Genomic DNA, 21,677 nt, shown 5'->3' with positions numbered 1-21,677 from the left:
TATAAACAAATTTTAAAGGCCCCCAAAACGCAATGGCCAGCTAGTGATCTGTCTAGTTAATCGGGGCAAGGGACATAAAAGAGACATAGCTTTGAGCAAATTTGTAGTGGGGGAAGTAAATGCAGAAATGTATGGAGCAGTAAGCACTTTTTTCTCAGACGACGCCAATTGGCACGATGGTTCCTTGGCTCATACAAAGTCGAACAAATGCCCTAGCCATTAAAAACTCTATGTAGAAATAGAGCGCTAACTGGATCGCTGGAACAACTTATCCCTCTCCATTTTTTTCTTATTTGGGGGTAGCCAAGAGTTACTTTCGTGGCATTAGATCAGCTTAGATGATCTAATAGTGCCAAACGGCATAACCTGAGACAAAAGTGCATACTCACTGCACTTGCTTCCCGTAGTATTTTCTATTGAGTCTTAGACAAGTAGGTAATCAATCATGTTTAATACATTTAGGAATAAATACATATTCATACATATTTACAAGCCTAGTGCTTTAGTTTCGAATAGCAAATGATTAAACTAGAAAATTGAAACAATTTTTCGCGGAGAGGTAGGCAATATTTTTTGAATTACATATTATTTTGAAGTTGTTTGAATAAATAATAATTATCTGGTTGGTTATTCTAGCTAACTATTTTGACCGTGATTTTAACAATAAAATAGGCGCAAAATAAAAAAAAATCTTCAGGTGGTCAACCTACATATTTTTAAATTTGCATTTCTATAGTGACGGGAATGAATGGCGAGATTACATTTATCGCAACCGTAACCAAATCAACTCCCGAGTACGTCCCTGCGCAATGCACTCGGTGCAGCTCCCCTGCAACGGCTAGACAAACCCACGTCTCTATAAAAGGAAGGCGTGATTACGCGCAAGTACAATCCGGCGCGGACGACGCCGACACAACCATATGGGATCCTGAGACTCCTGAAACAACTGCAATTATGGTGAGTAACAGTGTGAAGATGTAACTAGGATGTATTCGATTAGTAAAAAAAGTTTCAGCGTGTTAGTGATAATGTAACGTGATTACTGGGAATCTATTTAACTTACCCTTCGAGTTATCTCCTTGTGTTTCAGCCGTCATAGTGCTTCTAGAGGTTACAAAAAAAATATCTCATAAAAATTAACAGATGATGATGACACTGAATACAATTTGGTATTTCATTAATATTGTGATGTCATAGGATGTTGCGATATGTGTTAAATTAAAAAAAAGCACCTCCTTTTTGTGGCATTGCCTTGGGTGTACAACATGCTTCTTTATAAGTAAAGGCACTCAAAGTAAGCCAATTTGCAAAAGACAAAACTATCTTAATGTTACGTACAAAAAAATTAGCTAAGGTGCTTTCGTATGTAGTTCCGATACCTAAACTGGTAATATTACGGAAAAAATAGCTCCGAACGTGAGTTGCAATTTACAAACAAATTAATAAGATTAAGGTTCTTTACCTTTAATAACTTCATGGTCTACAGACCTTTTCAATATAGATAGGTACCTAGCTATGATGACACGGTTATTTAAAGAATCATCACCCTTGGCACGAAGTATCAATTAAAGATAAGCTAGCGCCATACAAACATATGAAGACTGTGACGAGTACCTAAATTTGTACATTAAAACATATTCTGTATTTTTCCATATGTCATTAAACGCAAATAATATGCAATCACGTGAAGAATGTTTTTATCTATGAATACATTTTGACCGAACTCAAAAGAAATACCTAATAAAAAGTTAGGTAGCTATGTTAAATAAATCTTACAGCCTTTGTCCCACTTGACACATTTATTAAGCCATAAAAGCGTAACTGCGGTTAAATGTTCAGCGGAATCTTAAGTTGACATTTGGGGAATCAATATTGAAACATCTAGTGGCGAGGATGTGCCCATAGCTGGTTCATAGGGCGACCGTCGTTACGCAACCAGCCCTGCCTATACAATGCCCTGCTAAACCAAAATGTCATACTTCCATACCACCCAAATGCATTTCACACGAGATTCTAAGACCCATACGTCACTTTAGCATAGGCCGACACAATACCTTTGCGAAGCCATTTGCACTGCCGCGACAAGCGTGCCATCAAATTAAATTTTATTGCTAGTGTTTTCATTTTGAGGACTAGACAAGTAGACATGTGCCTATTTGAGTGATGGATTGTTGCGTATGTTTGCAACTTTTTTCTAAACTACTTTACATAACATGAATGCGACGATGATATATGTATAAATATAATAAGTAAAATAGTAGTTGATTACTGGAATCACCAATTCACGATCTTAGAAATATCTTAGACGGAATTATTGTTTTATGACCAGAGGGCGGAATTGCTCATGGCAAAAATCAAACGTTAATAGAGTTGGAACGTTGAATTTTATTGACTTTTCAGCTATCGATAAGTTCAGTAACCTTAAAAATTCCGGAAATGTGGATTATTAATTTTTTTCTATGGAATGTTGCAACAAACGAGAAATATTATCAAATCTAGATAAAAACTATTATCGTTCTTTACCTCTTTAAACTCAGGTGAATGTCTTTTACTCGTTATGTGAGTTTCAACGCAATATTTTTTTAGGTGCTTTAAGTGAACCTTACATTTAGAGCAGTATATTGTTGTTTTCGTTGTAAGTAAGACAAGGATACTTCTTTATCCATTTGTTAATTGTTTTTGTTTTTGGATTAACCATTTTTTTAAACGTGAATTAGTTGCAAAAAGACTAGTGGCAGAAATGACAGTTAACTGCCATGCAATTTACTTTTAATCTAATCAAAGAGGTCAAATGGTCAACTAGCTAATTAAAGAGGTTAATGTTAAAGTCAGGTGACTGAACTTATCGATAGCTGAAAAAGTCGATAAAATTCAACGTTCCAACTCTATTAACGTTTGATTTTTGCCATAAGCAATTCCGCCCTCTGTTTATGACTATATATTTAATCATCGAATAAATGACATGACAGTATGGGGTTCTTCAAAAAAGGAGTGTACAGGTTTTTAAAGGGTCGGCAACGCGCGTGTAATATCTCCGGTGTTGCAGGCGTTCATAGGCTACGGTAACTGCTTACCATCAGGCGGGCCGTATGCTTGATTGCCACCGACGTGGTATAAAAAAAAAATGACCGAACGAGTAGCAGACTTTATAATATTATTAAAAAACCTCGTGAAACAGCAAAAAGCCTAAAATGCCATTATATATAGGTATATATAAATGTTATATACCTATACCTACCTTATTGAATATGTACTAAGTAAGCACAATAAAAGCCTCATTAGCCTTACTTTCCTGCGACTTTGTCCATTTGTGTTAGACGGTTGGTAATAATACAAAAATAACACGAAAATCGAATAGATTTGGCGTTATAAATGTGGGAATTAAATTATTGCATAAATACAGTCAGTTAGGTACATAAAGAATCTGGAAAGTTTATCATATTCTCAGTTAACTTTTTTCCAATTTCCGACCCTGGCTCATTATTAATGAATAAAACGACAAGGTAATATAAACGGTGCTATAATTTCACGCCTTTGTCTTTACGCATTGTTTTTCAGTGCTTACTCGAATTCTTCGGCGTTTCCCACCACGCTTGCAAAACACCTCGTTATCATACATCTGCATGCACACAGATGTATTTAGTTTAACCGATTGTTTGACCACGGCTAGTTATACCTATTAGTCTTGCAAGTGAAATCTTAGCAAATAATGCTCACATGTTGCTATTGTTAAATAAATGCAGGAGTATTAAGAATTGCGGCTCACTTTGAGGTATGTACTTTTCATAGGCAAAGTCAGTATACAATATAATCATGAGATATTTCAGTTTTAGTCTTCAGTGAGAATATTTTATAAATACAAGGAATTCGCGATGTTATCTGATTATACTCGGTTGTGTTGGTTATTATTTATTATGTACGAATTGTGTGGTAGCGATTATCGCGCTCGACATGCCCAAAATATACATTTTCAAGGGCTCAATGTTTTATGCGATTTGACACTTTAAACTCTCGCGTTTTGAACACATATATTAAATTATATGAACCGGTCTACAACAAAAACAATGAAATTATATTAAGATAGCAGCTCTGTCATCGTACCCACTTTGTGAAAAATAGTATAAGTAAGTAAATTACTACTACGCTCTTATTAGTACTGACCTATATATATATATATATAACAGAGTATTGGAAGGCCACGATGACTTATGTTATGTAATTCTATATCTAATGCCATTAGGCCATGAAGCGTTGTAACCTTCGTAATTCTATCTAGCTTAGGTATACTAAAAGGTTAACTGTCATTTGATATGTGAGGATCCATCTCTACACATACTTATTACTTTGTAATATTATTACCGTAGGGTAGTAGGTAATATGATTAAAGTAATAAGTTTATCAATTTAATTTCACAGATTTAATTAATAAAAAAATATATGAGAAGACAATCGCCTTATTAGACTAAAACTAAGAAATATTATAATGTTAGTAAGTAGGTAAAATAATATTTAATCCATACTTTGTAAGAAATTGACTTGATTTTGTTTTATATTTTTTTATCAACGTAATCACTAATTACGTAACGTAATTAATTTAAGAACTATTTTTAATATCACGTCAGTGGCAAATAAGCAAACTGCCCGCCTGATGGAAAGCAGCCAGCGTAGTCTATGGACTCCTGTAACTGCGAGTAGCCGGCCTTTTAAAAATTGTGCACTCCTTTTTTGAAGAACCCCATACTCTAGCCCCTCCAGAAATTTTAACTTCTATGAATAATACAAACCTGAAACGGAAAACACTGATTTAAACTCATTATTATTTATCTCCACGGGACTTAATCGCGTAAAATAGTTTTAAATTTACCTCCGACGTTTCGAGGACGGCGTTGTCCCCGTGGTCTCGGAGAAGACTGGCTAAAGTTGACATCAACATCTCTGAAACGGAAAGTCTGTGCTCTGCTAAAAATAAGCCTGTAGAAGTATTGAACACAATAGCTTTTTGCCGGAAATTCGTATTATGGCCTGCAACGCTATGTGAACACGACATATTTATTTGCCTACAGTAAAACAATCGAATAGCGATAATAATAGCCCTTATTGGACGAAGCATTCGCGTGTTCATCACGTGAAGGCCGCATGCCACAACTTTTATTGTCGTTACGCAAAAACGCAAAATTTGTATAGAATTTGTATGTAGTTATGGCGTTATTGTTCTGCTCTGTACTAAAACAAACCGTATATGTTTTGTGGGTACAATTAGCAAGTGGACATTACGTGTTTGTTTAAGTATATTCGTGCAGCTGGCCTAAAAACAAGCTACCTATCCAATTAGGCTTTGACAAGCTTGACCTAGTCATTCAAGGACTATTTTAAGACATTTATATGCAGAATAGATAAATCAAAATAAAATCAAAATTTATTTATTTGTAAACATAGGTTAAATATAGTTCTTATACAATAATTTATGTTTCACTATGTTTTGCCATTTGGCATACAAATATAAACAAGAAGAGATGGAGCATGCACTAATTATAACAGATGTCAAACGAAAGTAATATGTTAAATGTCAAACAAAATAAGAGTGTACTAAATTGAAAATTAAATTAATTGAATTATAAACTAAGAGTGTACTTAAAACTAAAACAACTTAAATTCAAAATATGTCGAGTAAATATTCCATTATCGAATAGTATGCTTTTTGTACCAAAAAGTCATACAGGCATTTCTTAAATTCAGTTACATTATCTATTACAATAATATGTTTTGGCAACTTATTGTATATTTTGGGTGCCATCCCAAAGATACTTTTAGCAAGCAAAGCCGAGTTCACGGATTGGATGTAAATTTTTTCGCATCTGCGAGCACTTTTAAACATTGAAAATTGATCGATGTTGTTTTTAATGTAAACCGCAGTTTCAAAAATGTATAGACATGGCAGGGTTAGTACATTGAACCTAATGAAATGTGGATACTCTTCAGATCAGTTTACCTGTGTTAAAATTTACTTGTTTAAAGCCCATTTATTATCACTGATCAATTTGCTCACCAAAATTATTTGCCGTAACGTTTTCTTAAGGCGTAGTTTATTGCTACCCTAGGACCCTAGGGTAGTAACTATAGGGTACAAGGTAGGAACTAGGAACTAGACCCTATGTATCTAACCAAATAGTTATATCTAATATAATAATATGATACATATTTTGAAAATTTTCAAATATTTAAAAATAATAGGTACCTACATATAGAATTCATTAAAACGTACCTATCAGACATACATAAAAGACAAGACAATACGTAAAGACATACATACGGATTTTAGAATTCTTTGTATAGAAAGTCATACATGTGCCTCCACTGATCCGTTGCGTGCGATGCGTCCGATGTTACGATGCTGACCTGTGGACGTCTACCTTTAACCAGCTGTCCAGTTTGTATTTGTATGATAGAAAATTGAAAAAAAAAAAAACTAGAACCTAATAATTTTTTACAACGCTTCAAAGACATACAGTTATCGTATAGGTATTAACTTAATGATGTTTGATTTCAGAAAGTAATATTATTGATGAGCTTCGTGGCGCTAGGAGCGGGCGCGCCGCAGCAAAAGGCCGCGGACCAGGCCGTCGCGATTATCAAGCAGGACTTCGACCAGCAGGTCGATGGGTCCTACCGTTACAGGTAGTTTGTTTATGAATATTATGTGTTGCCTTACCAAATTAGCGTTGGCTTCTAAGCCTGCATTGTGCTGAGTTGAGTTCATTTCGTGGTAACACATGCACACATTTAGTTTTGTTGTTTGTGAAAATAATGTAACATAAGTAAAATAAATGACAACACGTTATTAACCATAAAAAAATCAAAGTGTATGCATATTTAGTCAAAAATCCTACAATAAAGGTTTTTACAATAAAAAACTACTTACCTATACTAATATAAATTACTTATTTAAATAAATAAAAAACAAAAAAAATAATGTTAAATCTTATCTAGGTTTTAAGGTATGTACTGGCGATATACCTACCTGTGTAGTGTAGGTACAATTTTCGCAGAGGCATTGTAAGATTGTCACATCAAGAACTGATTTCTAAAGTTCAAATGCTGCTCCATATAAAATAATGAATGGGTGTTAATATAAAATAAGGAAGATGTGCAAATTTTACGTACTTATACAGAGTTGTGAGAAATGTCGGAGATTGTTTACATCATTCCCATAATTTAACAGACTAGTATTGAGTAGGTACCTAGTTATATTTTAAGTCTGCAATTTGTTAAAGGGCAATAATTTATAACCTACTTAGAAGAGCCGCTCATAAAATAAGTTTTAATAAAATACATTTAAATTGTGAAACTGGGAGGATGCAGATAACATCGCGTAGGTATATACTTAGCTGTAATTGCAGATACAGGTATTTTTAGTCCAAAATGTCAAGTGTCTTCGAGCCCTTTCACATTAACAGACACGAGGAAAATAAAGCTCAATCCGACATGTCTTATATCGGAGCCTCCACTTACGGATTTAAAAAAAGTTATTAGGCTGATCCATACTTACGTGAAAACCTGATAATTGCCTGGCGATTTGTATGGATACGATGGTCGTATTGACCTACGTGACAGCGTGATAATGACAGTGTCTGTCTCTTTAATTCCGTGGTGTTATAAAGGGACACTTATTTAATCACCTGGGTAAAACTAAAGCCTGGACATATTTATGTACATAAAACTTGCAAATTTCTTGTGTTGTTGGTTAAAAACGGTATAATTCAAATGGGACTGATCATTGTCGGAAGAAAGTAAAATGCGGGATCCGATACCATCTGTGGTTCAACATTAAATCGAATATCTTCATTTAGGTGTGACTATTATTTGAATGTAGTAGTCATGGCTACAATTTCTTGGGTCTCGGGTAAAAGGTTTTAGCATTCTTGCAATGACGCACGCATACGTGAGAAGGATAATTGAGAAACCACGCGTTTGCAGATCTCAACCAATCTGAACACACATCTGAATAATTCATATTTGGAGAAATATAGTCAAAGCAAATTTTGCTGTGGGTGGTAACTTCCTTGACCTAATTATGTACGCTTAGTTAATGTTAATGTAGTAGGTACAATTTGATGATAAAATTGATTTATTTTGATGTTTCAAGTCAAGTTCATGTATAGGTATTTAGCAAGCTAGGGTATAACTGCTAGTGATTTAAATTATTGGTTTCGAGTTAAAATTTTGACACACGTAACGTTACGAGACTTCACGTGAATAAAAATATCAACAAACAGAACTAACGGGCAAATTCTAGTTTTAGTTACCTATGCAATCTAATTCCGATACGATACTGCTCTGTCAGTGTCAAAAGTGATGTTTGTGGTTGAAGAAATGTGACTTTTGACACTGACAGAGGAGTATTGTATCGGAATCAGAATTGGGCCGTAACTAGTAATTTTATGTTTGGAAATTGCTCCGATGATATTTTTTTTTCATTAAATGTTTTAAATAGGTAAAACTTACTGGTATTTACAACAAGAAAACATTTTGGTTATCTCTACATTTTACATTGTTTTTTGTTTATTCATAAAAGCTATGTTAGGTATAATAATCTTACCTGAATGGAGTGTTTACCTATATGCACACATGTACTTGTATCTTATATTATCTCTCAATTAAAAAAATGGCCCAAATGACCCACGTTTTAAATCATGAGATGCAAGTCGAAAGAAAATTACAGCGAGGTACCTATTTACAGTACTCTTTTACATATTTGTGTTCTGTGTTTTGTACAATAAAGAGTTTATACATACATACTTATTCGCTATTGATCGCATAAGAGTTTCCGATAGCAAGTAGGTATGGTAAAAGTACTGGTTCATGCCAACCAAAAGACATCAACGCACTTGTTAGCCGGTTATTGTTAAACTAGCAATTGCAAAGTACTGTAAAGTTCAAAAAGAAATCGCGAATAACAACTATGGAACCAATCTATAGTACATTGTTATTTTGCACTGCCCATTAACTTATTTCTAGCTACTGAATCGCTATCTGAAGGTTGTCTGGAAAAGATCGCTTTTTAGCGATAAGTCCGCCTGTTGTTACCTACTCACTTATGTCCTGTCTTTGTTTGTAACATGTATTTTTCTTTGTAGTGCACAATAAAGTATTTTATTATTATTATTTGTATCTCTTTGGATATCACGGGCCTATAAATCCCGGTCTTTTGATAGGCTTGCGTGGGGATATAGATCCAACACGTAGAGGCCCCTTGGAGAGCTTTAATGTCATGTAGAACGCCTGCTGGAACCCGTTCACAGGCGCAACAATAGACACCCATGAACCGGTCGCAGCAGGCATTGGGACTATTGTAGAAAAATTGAACAGTATACCGGTCTATGGATTGAAGTTTGGGTGGACAATGAGACTGGGCTATTGAAGACGTCCGGACACCTGCCATAACAATGTTTTCTCAAGTTATCGAGGCAGGTGGTGACTTGCCGCTGACTAGATGGGCCCCTGAAACTGCCGTCGTAAAGACGACCAGGAGCAACACCGGTGTGAGCGGCTCAGGGGTGTCGAGAGGTGTGCGCCGCTTTCTACCCAGTGGCTGTTAACAGCTACTGTGCCAACTCGCGTCTTATGCATCTTTCACTTCCACCCCTGGAGCATGTAGCTCTAGCGACTCCTCTCTGGACAGCCAATAAAGGCAAGCCAGAGCTGAGAGTCCTGCGGGTCCCCTTGGGGTCCACTCCGACCGACGAAGACACGCCGGAGACGGAGACCCTGACCGACTCTCGGGAGCACTCGGGTCCGTGGGGTCGTTACTCCGCAACAGCTCGCCACAAGCTGCCCTGCGGGCTTATTATTATTATTATTATTGTGCAATGAGGGGGTAAGCGGGATTTAGCAACTTAGGTCTACAATTCCCGACAGCCGCAGTCTGGAGGGAATTAAAGACTCGAGTTTACAATGTTCTTATCCCCGGAATTACACACAATACTTTTCATCACAATTGTGAAGAAAAAAACTAGATTTTAAGCGAAATAATTATTAAATACGATGACATTTCAAACATATTGTGTATATTTCAAACGGCTATTAAATTAATCAGAAAATTTAATATTTTTAAACAAAAATTTTAAATTATAAATGTCTATTTAAACGTAAAACTCTTGTACCGTGACTTACAATGTCTTACTTCTAACCTACGTACAAATTGTTTTACTTCTAACCTACTTGGTTCGTATGAATTAGTGACACAATTAAAAAAGAAAGCTATAAATAACTCTCTAGGGAGTTATAACTTTTTCAATCCATAACTAAGCTATAAATAACTCCCGAGGGAGTTATAACTTTTTTCTTCAATCCATAACTCCCGCGGGAACAATATAGGCCTTTACCCTTCAGTACAAACCTGCATAAAATAAGATCTTTTTCGAGCAATTGCGATGGAAATTATTTTATTAAATATTACAATTAAATTATTCTATCCTTCCATTGGAGGCTCGGTCACTTTTACTTTAGTAAATGAAATCTATTTCAGATTATAGCATCGTGAATATGTTACTGACCGAGAATAACCCCGATTATTAAGAATTAACAGGTATTTCCTAGGGGTAGCCCTAAAGTTATCCGATAGATACGACTGTCGAATATGGAGGCACCTGGTGGTCTTAACTGGGCGACCTATATGTTGACCTATATGGTGTTTAGTTCTTTTTAGTTGTAGGATAACTTATTAAATACTAACACTAGTTATTAGGTACTAAGCTAAGTACTTAAGACAAACTAACAAAATCTATGGATTGTTATGATCTGCAATAAATGATTATTTAATTTTAATTTAATTTAATTTAAGTCAAAATATATCGCAGATCATAACCTGTATACCCAACTAGTCAATCCACCACTATTATTCAATCACCTATTGAGAAATCGGAAAAATGATGCTTACACATCAGTTATCAAAACATCTTCTTACCATTCCAGCTTCGAAGCAGAGAACGGTATAAAGGCAGAGGAGACGGGCACGCTGAAGAAGGCATCAGGGCCGGACAGCAGTGACGTGATCATCGCGCAGGGCGGCTTTAGCTACACCGCGCCAGATGGCACCGTCATCAACCTCAACTACATCGCTGATGACGAGAACGGGTTCAAGCCTGAGGTAATCCTTTCATAAGCTAGGGATATACCCACATGATGTGTCCGTCTGACGGACTCAACGGATGGACGGTACTGCAGGCATCAGGGCCGGACAACAATGACGTCATCATCGCACTGGGCGGCTTCAGCTACACCGCGCCAGATAGCACCGGCATGAATCTCAACTACATCGCTGATGACGAGAATGGCTTCAAGCTTGAAGTAGGTATTCATTTTTATCAGCTATGGATGCGTAACAGATGCGTCCTTCAGATTTGTCTCTGGCTCTTTGGAATCTGTTAATGTTTGATGGCAATATGGCACGTTTGTGTCTGCTAGAGATCTGTTCTAAGCGCCAAGCGTGCCTAATTCCTGATATAGGTACATGACATATTTGTGAACCAGACACTTTTTTTTTTTTTTTTTTTTTCGTATCCTCTGCCGTTTGTGGGGGCGCCATGGGATCGAGTACACTCTACCATCGCGCAACCAGACACATCTGCCACGCACATTTGACGGACACCTGTTTATCTCTAGCTATAAGCACTATTAATTTTCCTCGCGTTGTTTCGGCTTTTTGTCATGGCTCACTAGGGCTCCCTGGGGTCCGCTCGGCAACCAGGCACAATTTTTTATGAGTGACTGCCATCAGATTTTCCAACTATTATAGGAGCTATTGGAGGGTTCTTGAAAAATTACTATCACCACAGTGTCAAAAGTAACAGTGGACCGACGCCTTTGATGTTTGCGTAAATGCCGACACCGCACAAGAACACAGTAGGGTTGTCACAGACTTTTACACAACTGCCCAAGACTTACACTGACTTAATTACTATAAGACACGCTAGCCCTGTAAGTAGTACCGAGCTACTAACAATGGCGATGTTTGCAGGTCGGGTACGCGCTACTCACCCCTCGCACCCCGCACGATTGCCCTTTCTAGATGTCTTCGTCGAGTGACTGTATTGTTTTATATAGACTGCTATCACGCTACTTTTTTTTTTTTATCTGGTTTTTATGGAGGCTTTGGACACTAGGTGAACATGTCAGCCTCATCACGCTACTTGCAAAAACAAAGGGCTGCGTCAAATGTGGCAACTATCAATCATAGCAATCTTTGTCACAGCTGTGTTAAAAATGTGCCTACAGTATAATATATTTTTGATTTGCTGGTTTGGTTACGTCAGACATGGCGTCACCATGTCATATTCTATGTGCGTTGAGCCAAGTGTTCTATAAACATAATATGTCCCACATTACACATGGCTGATCAATTGGACATTGAACGAGAATTGAAAAATGCAGCTAATGAGATATACTCGTATAGTTACCTGCCTAATTCGATTGCTGCCGCGGATCTCATATAACCTAATATGTTATTGATTATGTCATATTATAATGTAATCATTGAACTTTAATCCTCTGTCAATTAGGCGTATTTAATATAAACATATCTTATATTCAATAACGGAGTTAAAGCAGTTGCCGTCGCCGAAGCCAGCCGGGAGAAAATATGTAAAATAATACATTCAAAATTGTGACACCAACTGACCTATTGGTGTTTTATTGTATACATTTTTGTCAATGAAGTAACGTAGTCTCTGTGTAAAATAATATTAGTTCATTTAATAATAGTTCTATTCACATGTGGTAATAACAAAAACAAAGGATATCTAGGACATTTCTTATAAACTCAAATATATGTCATATACGTTAGAAAAAGTGCCCATAGTCAAGATATATTGTGTTTGTTTACCAGAAGCATCCGTTTAGGAATTAAAAATAGTTTATGATTTTAAACGTTCTTCAAATGTGTTCCAGGGCGCTCACTTGCCGACTCCCCCACCGATACCGCCAGCGATCCAGAAGGCCCTAGACTATCTGGCCACACTGCCACCACCGCCCCCAGGCCGAAACTAACACTTCGGAATACTCCAACGAATGCAACTCTTCCTCAACGACCCGCTTGACCGTTTTGTAAACAGCCAAACAAACAAAAAAGGCTTCTTTGAACCTTAAAACAAATGCGATTTTAGATCATTGCTGGCTAAAATAAAGGAGCAACGAATTGAATCGATCAACCAAATGCCGTTGATCGATTGCAAATGCTTGCGATTATCGGTAACGTCTGGAGAGACTAATAGAGATATTTTAGTTACTCATTGTAGACGAAGGCTTGACAAAACGGTCATAGAAATAATGTATATTCAAGCAGCAATAAATAAAACAAAAAAATGTGACTGATCTGTGATACGCGAAGATAGCCCGAGAGTTTTTATACAATGTAAATGTTTTTTTATTTATTAAATTAAAGCAAAGTCAGTGCCAAAGATGCATTGCAAAACAATTTAATCGTTTAATCATTTGCTTATCCTTTGAGAACGGCTGTAAGGTGAAAGATTCGCACCTTACTACTTCAGTATGTACAGAGAGGCCTCAAATAAATAGTAACGGCCAAAATATATCGGGACACATTGCTACTTTATGATGATCCTTCCGGCCGATTTCGGCCATAGCGACCACTTCAACTCCTAGTTTGCTCGGCGCTTGGCGCTCGTGCGCCCGAAGATGGCTGACGTAGCCGACCTTCGAGGTAAACCCCTGCGCACATTGAGGGCACGTGAGGACACCAGCCACGTAGCGATAGTGAATGGGAGCAGACTGGCGAGTTTACAGCTCGTCGGTTTAGCATATTTATTTGGTCACTTTGGCCATCACTATCTATTTTATGCTGAATGTACAGTAACAAAAATATGTCGATTCCCATACAAAAACATGAGAAGAATCCGAAATTAATCCATGTGAAAATTTCGCAATTTAGGAAAATTTTCGACATCATATCAGTATGTGCTTTTATTATTCCGTGTACCTAATGTAATTTAGGTGATACCTTACAGTATACCTTACAACAATTTTGTGTACCTTATACTTTATACAAATTGGGCAAAGTAATATACAGCGTTACAGAAAATATTTAATAAAAATGTAAATGAAAACAAATTCTAAAACGAAGTAGTTTAAGGCATATTTTTCATACTAGCTATGAGCCCCGATGCATAAGTTTTCGTCTAGTCAGACCATTTTTTGAGGTTCTCGTGTTTGTATAAAAATAATGTTTAAGTTAAAAAATCACTAACATTTAATGCTAACGCTAATGTAGTTTAAATTTATATGATAATATACTCCAATAACTAAATCCAAATACAAGAAATACCGTTTGCACTTAAAGAAAAAAAATAACGATTTTTTATTTTTTATTTGACGGGTAGGAATATAACAGATGTGAAAAGGGCTATTACTAGGGAAAGCAACATGGTTCTCTACCAATGTACTGACAATTTTGTTTCGAGTCCATGCATGCAGCTGCAGTGCTATAGGAGAGGACAATATGATTTGGAGAACGTTTTTGAAAAGTACATTTTTATAACAATAAGAGTCTCATGCAATTTTATTATACGATCAAAATAAACTAGATTAAACATTACTATTACGGTTCCCATTACTGGGTCATTTCATCTTCATGTGTAAAATTAATTAGAATAAACAAAATTGTTGTGTGGAACTAGACGAACTAATTGGCATCGGGGCTCGTATATCATGAGGCTATGCTAAAAATAACGTGCAAGAACGTCTAAAAATGGAATATGACATATGACATTTGTCATGTATTTAATTCATTAGCATGTAGTAATCAACAACCAAGTTCATGTCTAGGTGTAAAATTAAACGTCACTTCCTGTACGTACCGCTAGAACAATGACATAAGTAAGAGGCCCCTCAAAAGACAGTAAACATTTTCAATCTAATCGAACCAGCGGCAGTAGGGCTTCAAATCGACATCGATAATTATATTAATTATAAACTGAAATAGATTTCATATACTACATATTTTAATACCGCACAAAATGGAGACAAATTACACGTGGTCGCGATCCGCAGCAATGAGGACATGAGAAAGAAGAAAGATGAACTGGCAGCGGTGAAACCATTTTAAAATCTGTTAAGCTTTTGATGTTGATATGAGAGCATTTCGCATTTCGCGCATTAACTTTTTGCACCACACATCATATATCGCATCGTACTGTTACTAATACTGTTCACCACGATACGAGTAGGTAGTACCCACTGCAAAACTTGTCACCACCGTCAGGCCTATAATTATATCGATCGTGTGACTCCATTAAGACTTAATTATATTAAACGGCAACGTGGGAAAGTAAAGCGTATCGGTATGAATCCAAGTGACCTTTGAAAAATTGTCCTTATATGCCTCGCAAATATTATCTGCACCACAATAATTAACGCGACAAAGTTCGAGCTAAGGACCTAAATGGTCGCGTTTTTATCCTCTTTCATTGTGGCTGTCACTTGAGTGCGACAAGTAAGTGTGACAGTTACTCACGAGACGACAAACGATAATAGTGCAACCTGTGCAACCATAACGGCACAAGCTCATAATATGGTTTATTATATGGTTGAATAATTAACCATATTATATGGTTGAGTCTGTGTAATTATTAGCAACTGTCTCACTTTATGTAGTAAAATGTAACGAAACCTCTTTTTCTTATGAATATGTGTAAACTATAACTACAGTGGCTACAGTTTGCATGTAATAAAGCCTAATTATTATGCTCGTGTAGGTACTTATATTGTCATAAACATGAGTATTATTATAGACACATTTTTTTTAATATCTACGAAGACACATTTTCAAGCAACCACTTTTGTCGGATTTTAATTTCATTTGCACACGGATCCCTACAATGACGTAGAAAGCAAAAGTGAACAGGTTTAGAGCACCAGCATTCCTCGTCAAACCCGTTCGGTGGAGTGAGCGTCTTCACAAGGTCATTGATGAGAACACCATAAAATGATATTCTTAGAAAGATAAATACACTTGGGTAATTTATGAGAACTCAAAGTACTAGTTATTTAGCATTAAGTTATTATAATAGTACCTAGCACTACATTTGAACGAATGAAGCGGCGATCACCTGCCGGAAATTGCTGGGTAGTAGGTCTTTCTAGGGTGAAGGTGAACAGACAGACCTGATAAAAGATGTAAGATCTAATTTGATACGGAAGCCAAGTAGGATAATTCGAACGTACACTTTGATAACTAAATGATATAATTTAGTTAACATTCGCACGTGCATTTGCTCATACTTGTCCGTCGCGAGACGCACGGTCACAGGATAACAAAGTGAATCACTTTCATGTCAAAATGCTTACATTTTTTGAATTGCCTTCTAAGATATTCGTCGTCACATAAACAGATCTTATATCTAATAGTCGATGTCTAAGGTAAGTTGAGAATTAAGGAATGACATCAGTTTATCGGATTTCAATTTACGCTAAATATGAATCACGTATGTACTTAGACTCACTGAAATGTAATACCACTCCAATCTGTCCTTGGATGGTTTTAGATTATTGTTGACATAGATGACAAACCCGTGTTACAAGCAATGGATATTAAAAATAAATAAAATTTCTAGAAGATAAAACTTTATGAAGACCTTAAATATTAAGAATACAAATCGTTACTCCAATTTTCATATGTCAATGCTACCTTATGGTCTATAAATTTTTAAATGACTAATGGCGTCATAAAAGAGAATTAACGTACCACATCATTTCTGCTCTCATTAAAAAACTTACTCTCTTCTATAGATAGACGAATTTATGTTACTGGTCGTGTTCTGCTAAAGATTCGGTGACCGGTTCAGGAGTTGTCTTAGTAGCTAGGTAGGCAAGTGCACGTGCTATGGCGGGCGGGATGGGTGGCGGTGTAGGCAGGTGCGCGCCCACCGGGCGGTAGCCATTCTCATCAGCTGTGTAAGACAGACTGTACTCGTTACCATCTTTAGCCTGGAACAAAATACAGCATTAATTTATGAAGTCCTACATCCTGCAGCTAAGGCTGCCTTATCACTGAGGCGGAGATGTGCGGTTAAATTCACATCTCTTTTCCGCTCCGCTTGATTACAATCAATGCTATTTGGTGATTCCATGCATGCTCATCTGCGCCTCACTGGAAAGGCAACCTTTCAGTATATTATGCAGTTAATTTTGGTTGTTGTCCAGATAGGAGTCCATAGCCTTTTGACGGCTTCAAAGCTTCCAATAGACAAATTGTTCAAAATTATCTTTTAAAAATTCCAATGGTCCTCTGTATTATTGTTGAAATGTAAAGAATAAAAAATTAAAAAAACTTATTTACTAGGCATCCTGCTCCTGCTTAGCCTAACCGTAAAAATATAATATAGTATTTTTACCGTATAGGAAAAACCACCGCTGACAGCTTCTCCAGCGGTCTCATCATCAAAGGTTTTGAGTTCTCCCATTTCGAACGCTTTTGTTCCATCGCCTCCTTCATAACTGGAATTTGAAAGACCATATTTAACAAGGCTTAACTAAATTCTGCCTCATGAAATGATGAGCATAATACCATTTACCTGTATTTGAAATTGCCAGAATGTGAAAATACAACATTCTCTGACTGAACAATTGGAACTACTTCGCGAACTCGAGTTGAGTTGTCACGCTTAAGTTGTTGCACATTGTCAGTATTCGATTGTCCTGATTTATTGGCTTTAAGAACGGAAGTGTTTTCGTTTTCTAGTAAAATAGGAGGTTTTTTGTCAACATTATTTTTCTTTATATCGGCTTTAACAGGTTGAATGTTTTTTCTTGTACTTAAATGTTCTTGTTCGTTCACTGTTGGATTGGGGGAGATTTTATTTCCAAGAGGAACTTTAGCTTCTTCATCAGTAGGTTTGTGAATTTTATTTGGCTCTTCTGTATTGACCGACAGATGCTTTGACAGTGTGAACGTATTCCCCGGGATACTAGAGGGTGTATTGTCTTCGACAATTTGCTTTTCTGGAATAGGCCGACGGTTGTTTCGCCCCTTTCCTAAGTCTTCATTTTTGTTTGAAGATGGAATTAAAGGGCCAGTATGTCCGTTCACCTGCGGACTAAAACTAATGTTGTCTTCTTCATCTGTATGTTTTTCTTCTAAGGCAGGCGCTTGGGTCCTTCTTCTTTTGTTCGTAGCTCTATTTCTAGTAGGTTTTTGCAGTGTCGGTTCTGGTTCATAAACAACATCCACAGGTATTTCCTGGTCTTTCTGAGGTCTAAACGTAGTTACTTTAAGTTCGTTTTCCTCAGAGTTAGTTGTTTTCTTAATCTCAAATTCATCATTATTGATTGTCACATTAGTACTGGATTCTTGTTTTACACCAGATTCAGGTTTAAGTGGCTCTTTACTTACTTCGTCAGTACTGTGTTCCGGTGTAACATTACCTTTAATTGATTTGTCTTCGCGGTTGCTTTCATGTTCATGCACCACTGCTACTGGTATCGCTTCTTCCGGGGTCGGTGGGTGATTATACTTGTATTCATCTTCAGCTTGCTTGGGGCTTGTGTTTCCTCTGCGAGTGTCACGGCCTAATACACCACCCGATATTACTAGTGCAAACACAATTAACTTAAAGCCTAGCATAATGATGGCGAATTAATAAACTAAATTTTTTAATAAGTATACAACAACACACCACGCCCGCGTTTAGTAAATTAATGAAGATGAGTCAATAATACCCAGCTCAAGCTCGGATTAATTTTATATTTAAATATAGCAGATTTTTCGTTGTTGTATATATATTCGGAATGACATCAGCATTTGCATAGATTTTAAACGCGGAAGCGGACATTCAAAAGACTTATTTTATTACAAAAATAAAGATTTATTCTTCAATTAACTGCCTTGTTGTTTGAGTCAAGAAATATTATTATTTTGGGAGTCAAGTTTAAGACGATAGCGGACGACCGCTTCTCCATACAAATATAGTCCCCATTTATTTAGTTATAAACATCTAATTTTATAAAAAATATTTTCCATAATATTAATATCCAGAGAGGACTACGTTTGTTTGATGGAGTACCGGTCGTATTCAACGTAATGGACCTGCTTCATGAAGGCTATAGTAACTTTATCTAGAGAATTAGCATTTATAAAGTTAAAAAAAGGCTTTCGCTTGTATTAAAAGCATTCATAAAAAAGGATCCTGGCCATAGAATGTTAGTCACATTATGCGGCAAATGCGCCGTCCTCACTCATTTTCCTTAAGAAGAAAGGGGGCGGCTGCTTCTCCATACAAACGTAGTCCTCATTTTCCTCGCTGGAAAATGAAATAATGGAAAATATTTTTGCATAATCTGATGTATATTAACCTATGCCTATGCCCCTACGTTTGACTTTTTTCGATTTTTTGATTATTGTAAAAATTAGGAGCGAAAAACAGATTTCATACAAATTTATAAATACTAAGTTATAATATTAATAACAAAACTTCCGTGAGACACAGACATATTATAAGACTTAAAATACGTGAGTGACCCGTTATTAATATATTTAATATGCTAACTTATAATAATTAAAAATTCCAAAAAAAAAATTATATACAAACCATTTTATATATTGTATATATGCTTGTATAAATATATATTATATATATATTGTATTGTATATTTATTTGTGTGTTAGGTTTTGTTTTAATACTTATATGTATAAGTAGTAATTGTAGTATGTGTGTTTGTGTTTAATAGTCTCCATATTTAGCTCTTTGCACTACCTGTTGACTTTTGTATGAGTTCTACATTTCCTGCTACCCAAAGGTTGTCTGGAAGAGATCGCTTTTTAGCGATAAGGCCGCCTGTTGTTACCTGGTTCTATTTTTTCTTTAAATATTTCTTTGTAGTTTTACATGTATGTAAAATGTATCATTTTGGTGCAATAAAGAATATTTACTTACTTACTTGTGTCAAAATATTTTCAATTAATATCCAGAGAGGAAAATGAGGAACGTTTGTATGAAAAGGCGATTTCGCACGGGCCCTCCACTTTCGTCTTAAGACAATTATATCTTAATGTAAAAGGCGAAAAGCCACGATGACATCAAGTTGATGACAGAAGAAGATGAGATAAGTTGATGAAGTTGATGAGTTGAGTTGATGTCTATTCTAGTTTAATGTAAGTTAATGTAGTTAGTAATTAATTAAGTTAATTTAAGGTAGTCTAATGTAATACAAATTTAATGTATTATAAGGACCCATTTGCATGCTGCCAAAAACAGCTAAAAAGGCTAGACCATGTAACTCGTATAATATCTATGTAAAACCCTTTTTATGTGCAAATAAATGATTATGATTATGATGTATTTTTTGACAAAATTGGAATGAAAATTTTGCGTCACAACGACTGCGGAGAAATAACGAAACATAGGTATCTGACTCGAATAAACATTATTGGATCTATTTACTATTGAACTAACGGATGATCAATAATCAATCATTATTCTAATAGAGCTAGAGGTAAGTACCAATAACATTTTAAAAACTACTATTTTATGACATCTTTTGTCATGCTAATTATTATGAACGTTGCGTATGGCCCACTTAGCGCCACTTGCACCATCCTACTAACCCGGGGTTAACCAGTTAAACCTGGAGATACCATGGTTACCAGTATTATTTGATACTGGGTTAAGGGGAACCGGTTAACCCCGGGTTAGTGAGATGGTGCAAGTGGCGCTTAGTGACATATTTGTTCTGTCGACTAAAGTCAAAATGCAATAAGTAGTACTTTGTATACGGGACAAAAACATTTTGCATTGGGTTGACATTGATAATGTTATGTAGATATTAGTGTCGGAAGTACATATAACAAATCTGAGGCGGAGCTTGGGGTTCTCGAAATATTTTAAATAATACGTGTAGTGTAAAGATTTAATGCTGCAGTTTTTCATGATTTCTTCTCTTTGTTTGTCTGTTATGTGTTTATATTGTTGTAACAATGAAATAATATAGGTTAGTCAGTGATATAGTCCACATATGCCATGCTTGGCTGTGTTTAAACAGTCAGCATATAAGTGGGCATGTGTGATAGTATGCTGCAGAATTAAGCATTTGTGTGGGATAAATGGCTACCAGAAGCAATTAAAATGACGTTGTAATTACGTGCTTCATAGAAGCTTCCGTTAGGGTTCCGTAACTCAAAAGGATAAAAACGGAACCCTTATAGGATCACTCGTGCGTCTGTCGTCTGTCTGTCTATCCGTTTGTCACAGCCTATTCTCTCCGAAACTACTGGACCGATTAAGCTGATATTTAGTACACATATGTAAGTTTGTGACCCAAAGACAGACATGTAACGTAAACAAATAAATTCTAAACATGGATGGGATAAACAGTTTAGAAGTTAGTCAAGCAAATAGGCAAAAAATACCCCTATTTATCTCAACACAAAATAGTTTTTTACCTGTAGATGACAGGAAAACCTATTAGAAATGTGCAGTCAAGAGTGAGTCGGACTTAATTATCGTTTTTGATCTAACCCCTACGGGTTTTTTAAAGACATTTCACTCACGTTTCACATAAAAAATACATTGTTAAAAATTGTGTAATGTACGGAACCCTTGGAACGAGAGTCCGACTCGCACTTGACCGGTTTTTTTTTAAGTACTTACACAACACACTTACGATGATTAC

The 21,677-nt window shown here is 36.1% G+C and overlaps 3 protein-coding genes across 3 annotated transcripts in view; 2 read left to right on the top strand and 1 right to left on the bottom strand.

Moving 5' to 3' along the window:
- The window catches only part of LOC134742963 (larval cuticle protein 1-like), a 127,592-nt gene that overhangs the window by 97,200 nt on the left and 8,715 nt on the right, over positions 1-21,677 (top strand). The gene's annotated exons all lie outside the window — the stretch shown is intronic.
- Positions 770-13,470, top strand: LOC134742958 (endocuticle structural glycoprotein ABD-4-like). Its single transcript, XM_063676191.1, has 4 exons — positions 770-957; positions 6,547-6,674; positions 10,971-11,145; positions 12,945-13,470. The coding sequence occupies exons 1-4, from the start codon at positions 955-957 to the stop codon at positions 13,041-13,043; spliced, it is 405 nt and encodes a 134-aa protein (XP_063532261.1). The 5' UTR covers positions 770-954; the 3' UTR covers positions 13,044-13,470.
- Positions 16,815-18,643, bottom strand: LOC134742784 (uncharacterized). The gene is made up of 3 exons (XM_063675970.1): positions 17,585-18,643; positions 17,405-17,507; positions 16,815-16,997 (listed from the first exon to the last, which is right to left on the bottom strand). Exons 1-3 carry the CDS (start codon positions 18,631-18,633, stop codon positions 16,815-16,817), a joined length of 1,335 nt encoding a protein of 444 aa, XP_063532040.1. The 5' UTR covers positions 18,634-18,643.

Source organism: Cydia strobilella, chromosome 7 (assembly GCF_947568885.1).
Source record: "Cydia strobilella chromosome 7, ilCydStro3.1, whole genome shotgun sequence".
NCBI lineage: Eukaryota > Metazoa > Arthropoda > Insecta > Lepidoptera > Tortricidae > Cydia > Cydia strobilella.
The sequence above is the reverse complement of the archived record's forward strand: the minus strand, read 5'-3'. Positions and strand labels throughout refer to the sequence as shown.